The sequence below is a fragment of the Chenopodium album genome, chromosome 11 (genome assembly GCF_948465745.1).
Source record: "Chenopodium album chromosome 11, dcCheAlbu1.1, whole genome shotgun sequence".
NCBI lineage: Eukaryota > Viridiplantae > Streptophyta > Magnoliopsida > Caryophyllales > Amaranthaceae > Chenopodium > Chenopodium album.
Window position 1 is genome coordinate 16,361,264 of NC_137844.1, and position 6,021 is coordinate 16,367,284.

Sequence of the window (6,021 nt, forward strand, 5' to 3'; positions counted from 1 at the left end):
TGCTCACTCATACTCACTTATTGGGCTTGTGAGTAGCCGCATCTCACAATTCTCACCCCTCTTCTCTTTCCTCTCTCCTCTCCCCTCTCAAACATTCAAACACTCCCTCTCAGGCGACGAACACCGTCCTTCCTCTCAGGTAACCATCGTCCTCCCTCTCAGGCGACCACCGACCTCACTCCATCAGTCCCTCAACGTTAGCCGCATCTTTTTTTTGGTGGAAGTAGGTTTTGTGTATTTTGGTTTTGTTTGTTGGAGGGGGCAAAATCATCCATATTTGAAATTACTAGTTTACTACCCACTGTTAAGGAATGATCTTCTCAAAGTAAATATCTTCTATTATTTTGTAAATATTCTCTACCTTGTTTCTAGGAATATTAGTCAGTAAATTAGTCTATATAATTAGCCTTAATCTCCTCCTTAATTTTAGTGATTGATTGATTGTAATCTTGTATAGCCTAACTTAGCCAAAGCCCATACCAATTGTATACTATATATATATGTAATCGGTTAATGAGAAAATCATAACTTCCTTCATAATTCTTAATTTCTTATACCCACCTATTGTAGATGGGTTGGTTTTGTTTGTTGGTAGTAGCAGACTAGCAGGTTTATTTTATTTTATTTTATTTTTATTTTTTGTGAAAATAGCAGGTTTTTTGTAAAATAAAAACATTAGTTTTTTTTTAATGAAAAAAGTAGGTTCTTTTTATAAATAAACACATTAGTTTTTGTTTTTAATGATAAAAGGTTTGTTTGTTATAAAATCAACAGCTTTTTAAAGGTATATACAACAGGTTTTCTTACAAAAAACATATAGTATATTAAAATTTTGGGTAACCCGGTAAAAACGGATACCCGATAAGCGGGTACCCGCTTTTATCGGGTCGGGTAATGGGCCGCCTAAATCACCACCCGCACTTCCGGGTACTCGAAATCTCGGGTACCCGGTTATGAATACCCCTACCCACCAGCCACCATCTTACCCCCTCCCCTGGTTGGCGATGCCCAGATACCCTGGCCGGCAGCGACCCTCACCCCTCCCTACCCTAGCCGGCGGCCAACCCCTGCCCCCTCCGTCTCCTACCGGTGACCCACAAAGAAGTTTCCCTGATTTTTTTTTTAAAAAAAAAACAACCAGCAACTAGAGATGGCAAAGGATCTGATTCGGATTGAGTGGAGCTTCACCCGCATCCATCCATTGTTCTAATCGCTCCATCCACATCCATCCGTCCGTCCATCATCCATAGATGAAACGGGTGGAGCGGATGACTAATGGATGAGTATTAAAGAGAAAAAAATTCACGTAAATTCTAATTTCGGTTATTTAAACAATAATTTTTTTATTTTATTAATAAAAAAAGGAAACCATAACAACATATTGTTTGAATAATTAATTTGCAATAGAAAAAATAAATAATTTTCTTACACATTTCATATTTTATTATTACAATTCTTATATTAAAAATTTAATATATATGTTAAACGGGTGGGTAGATGGTTAGCGGGTGAAAAAAGTATCATCCACATCCGATATATCCCCCGCTTCATCCGTTATCCGCTTCTCATCCATTTAATTCGGGTTTTCGTGCATTTATTTTAAGCGGGTGGAGCGGGTTAGCGGATATCCACTTAATATTGTCATCACTACTATCAACCCAAGCCCTTCCCCTCCTGTCAACGCCACACCCTCCCCTTCCCGGCGCCCAGCGGTGACCCTAGCTACCTCTACCCATGACACCCCACCGACCTCCTTCCTTCATCTCGACACCCACCAAAAACCACACACAAAAACTTAAGAAATCAATTTAATCATACCCGTTCACATAACTACGAACCTTAAATCGAAATTTTGCCATATCAAGCTGAAAACACAGGTAAAATAAAAAACAAGATCGAGAATGCGAGAAGCTCTAACGATGTCTTCTGTAATCAAATTGGCGAGTTGGTCCTCTTAAAGTAAGGATTTTCTAAAATCACCACCACCGACGCCATCATTGAAGGTTTTGGGGAAGAGGGGTCGTGGTTCAGGGGGATGGGGGAGTGGAGAGAGAAGCAGGGGCGGGGGAGGTCAGTGTGCCGGCAAGGGAAGGGGCTGGGTGCCGGCGTGGGTTAGGGCGGGGCGGGAAGTGGTGGCAAGTTGGTGGGGAAGGGGGTGACTTTTAAAAAAATTTTAGTTTTAAAATCATTAAAATGTAAAAAAAAAAAAATAAATAAATAAAAAAAAAAACAACAAAAACAAACTATGGTTAAATACTTATCATTAATAGTATAGTTTGCTAAATAATTCTCCCTTCAAAAAAATAAAATAAATAAATTCAAGTTTATCAAAGATAATAAGTTTTTTTTTTTTTTTTTTTTTTTTTTTTTTTTTTTTTTTACAATTTATCACTGAGAAAAATAAAACTATAGTGTTATTAAGGAGAATTTCCTAAATTTTTAGGAAAAATTGCCTGGAATAGTCTTACCTTTGGGTCATCTGCTAAAAATAATCCCACCTTTGGGTTATTTTTTAGGAAAATTTGTTCAGAAAAACCTTTTAAAATTTTTTTGGCTATGAGAAACCAGTTTTTCAAAATTTTTTTGTTCAAGACAACCAAGTCCCACTTTCCGACATTGACTGATTGTTTTCCGGCGTTGACCACTTGTTTTTCACATGTGCGTGTCACGTGACTTCTAATTTTCTAATTACATACCCTTTTCCTAAATCAACTGTCTTTTCCCTCTAATTAAACCTCCTATTAAACACTATCTCTTCTCTCTCTCTGTCTCTCTCTGCTCTGTGTTCTCACACCATTGTTGGAGTTCAGTTAATCCGAAGCAATAGAAGGCTTTCCCAACAAGTTTCGACCAGAGGTAAGTGTTTAATTTGTCCATCTTTGAATTTTTCGATACTTTACTAGAAATTAGGGTTTTTCCCAGTTTTCAAAGTTTCTCAATTATGCAACAATATGGCTCGAGGAGGTGTTATGAGGTGTGAGTTTGGCTTTCCTATTGCGAAGAGGACTTAATGGATGCTTTGATTTATCCTTAGCCATGGCAGAGCAAAAGAGAAAACTATGAATGCTTTGTTTAAAGAAATAAATTATAGAATCAATTTTTAAAATAAAACAAACTGTTTTGGGTTGGTGTAAATTCAATGCAGCTTCAATCCCTCATTGATGATGTTGTAGCCATGGTAGAGAAGAGTTATGGCCTCGATGCTTGTTCACAGAGAGAATAGAGAGAAGGAGAGAAAGAGAGGGAGAGAGAGAGAGAGAGAGTAGGAGAGAGGGTGTTTAATTGGAGGTTTAATTGGAGAGAAAATAGCGTTGATTTAGGAAAAAGGGGGGGGTGTCATTAGGAAATTAGTAATCACGTGACATGCACATGTGGGAAAACAAGTGGTCAACACCAGAAAAACATTAGTCAACGTCGAAAAGTGGGACTTGGCTATCTTGAACAAAAAAAATTTAAAATTGGTTTCTCTTGGGCAAAAACTTTTTAAAAGGTTTTTCTGAACAAAAAGGTCACTTTAAAAGGTTATTCTGAACAAATTTTCCTATTTTTTAATAATCCCTCCTTTAGTGCCAATCTTCTTCCAATGGTCCCAATCGTTCAGTTAACTTGTTATAGCAAGTTACTTGGCACGCATTGGCACCTAATTGGTCCAACTAATAAAAGTAAAAAAAAAAATTAAATAAATAAAAAAAATAATTAATACTGCCTCAGCCCACAATTATGTGCAACAAAGGGATATTATTTGTGAGATATAAAATATTCCTTTGTTGCAAATAATTGTGGGCGAAGGGAGTATTAAAAACCACCCACCAGCTAAACCACCAACCTTGCATCACCGACCTCCCCTTCCACAACTCCCGGCTACGCCGAACTCCTGGAATCTAGCTGTCGATCTCTCTGTCCTAGAAATCCGATCGCTTTCTCCCTCGTCATAGGAATCCGGCCATGCGCAAACTCCTTTGTCCTAGGAATCCGACCGCCAAACTCCCTTATCCCAGGATTCCGGCACGCGCGAACTCCCACGTCCCCCAATTTCGACCTTGCTAACCACCCCCATCCCCTGATCCGGCCTCGCTGACCTCCTCCGTCCCCTGATTCCAGCTGCATCAAACTCCTTGCCCTGATTTCACGTCGAACCAAATGTCGGGTTTGGTTTGGTGGGTTTTCAAACGGTCTTGCTTTAATGGGTTAATGGGGTTTTGGGGTTGGAATGGCTAGGTGGATTACGGTCGTCAGCGCGACAGCTTGTAGGTGGTGGTGGTTTCGGATTAGGGTTGGACGGTGGTTTTAGGGTTTGGGTTTGGGTGGTGGTGGGGATGGTGGTGGCTGAATTGGTGTGGCGGTAGTGGTTTTTTTACTTTTTTTTTTTATTTTTTATTTTTGGTCAATCAAGTAACGACACGTGTAAATTAAACCTAAAAAAAAAAGTTATCTACTCAACCGATTTCAAGTAAAATGGAACCATTAAAAATGATCAGGAGTAAAGGTGAGATTATTTTTAGCGGACGGTGAAAAGGTGGAATGATTCCGGATAATTTTTCCAAATTTTTAAGAAGTAGAGATTCGTCTCCAAACCACACCTGATTACCTCAACGGCTCAACCCATTGATCCAAATTGCCCTCTCTCTATCCGCCATAAGTCCCGTCGGAAGCAGCTGCTCATCATCGACGCTCACCGCCGCACCGACGCCTCAATCTTCATCAGAAGATGGAAAAAATGAACGACCTCACCAACTTTCTTCCGCCAATAATCCCAACTCTCCCAGACTTTCTCATATTGGAAGAAATTCTGCCAAGACTCCCGGTAAAATCCCTAATTCGCTTCAAATCTGTTTCAAAATCCTGGCTTTCTTCAATATCTTCCCCTAAATTTGCAAAATCCCACCTCAAATTCTGCTCTTCTCATTCGAAATTCCTCATACTTAGTGAAAACAATCATGAATGTAAGAACGAATTCTTTTTATTAGATTATAATGAAAATAATTGCAATGTGAATGAATTTGTTCAATTGGTATTTGATAATGGGTGTGATGAGCCAATTACATTTATGGAATTAGTGGGTTCTTGTCATGGTTTGGTGTGTTTTTATGTGCGGAAAGACCCTAAGTTCTTTTTTGTTTGGAATCCTGCTACTCGTAGTTCTCGTAAAATCATGATTCCTGTAGGTCATGATAAGGCTATGCATTATGGGTGTGAGTTTTTTTATAATCCATCATGTGATGATTACAAGATTTTCGGCTCGTTTTCATCTCCAGGAGATTTCTATGTTCAATTTCATGTATTTTCTTTGAGTTCTGGGACTTGGAAAAGAATCAGTAATTTAGATAAGCATTTCCAATTGATTGTGCTTGGGAACACACTTTTAGTCAATGATACTATATACTTTTGCTCTTTTATAAACAATCATATTGTTGGGTTTGATTTGGTTAATGAGGAAATAAAGGAATTGCCCTCGATGAATTGGCTAAGTAGGTATTTCAGGGTGCGTTTATTGCGCTTGAGGGGTTGCTTGTCTTTGCTTTGTTACACCTCGGATGATCTTCTTGATGTTTGGATATTGAACAATCCTAGAGACTGGAATTCTTGGCAGAAATTGTTCTCTTTCAATTGTGTAAATGTTATGTACCATGGTTTCTCTGAGACGGGCAAGTGTTTGGTACACCATGGGGGACAGCTCAAGGTTGTCGATCCAAGTTGTGAAACTCTACAGTTTTCTCGAGAAGGTATTAATCTTAATGATGACTGCATAGTTCAATCAAAGGATTATATTGAGACTCTGGTTTTGCCTTTCTAATAGTCAACTCAGCAAAGCTCGATGAGGATAAAGAAAATGAGAGAGTGAGAAATCTGAGTATGAATTCATCTGGTATTTGCTCAATCTATTTAATATTATTCAGACGACTATTGTTAGCGTTGAACTTTTAGCTTATGCTTTGTACCTTTTATAATGCATGTTCACTAGTTGATGTTCATCTATTTATATTTTGTTTCAAGATTTGGTAATATCTGTATTCGTGTTAT

At 38.5% G+C, this 6,021-nt stretch overlaps 1 protein-coding gene across 1 annotated transcript; it reads left to right on the forward strand.

Annotated features, from left to right (window-relative positions):
- The first annotated feature begins 5,047 nt into the window (after positions 1-5,047).
- LOC145566378 (F-box/kelch-repeat protein At3g23880-like) lies at positions 5,048-5,794 on the forward strand. Its single transcript, XM_081625816.1, has one exon. The coding sequence runs from the start codon at positions 5,048-5,050 to the stop codon at positions 5,792-5,794; it is 747 nt and encodes a 248-aa protein (XP_081481942.1).
- Positions 5,795-6,021: the final 227 nt, after the last annotated feature.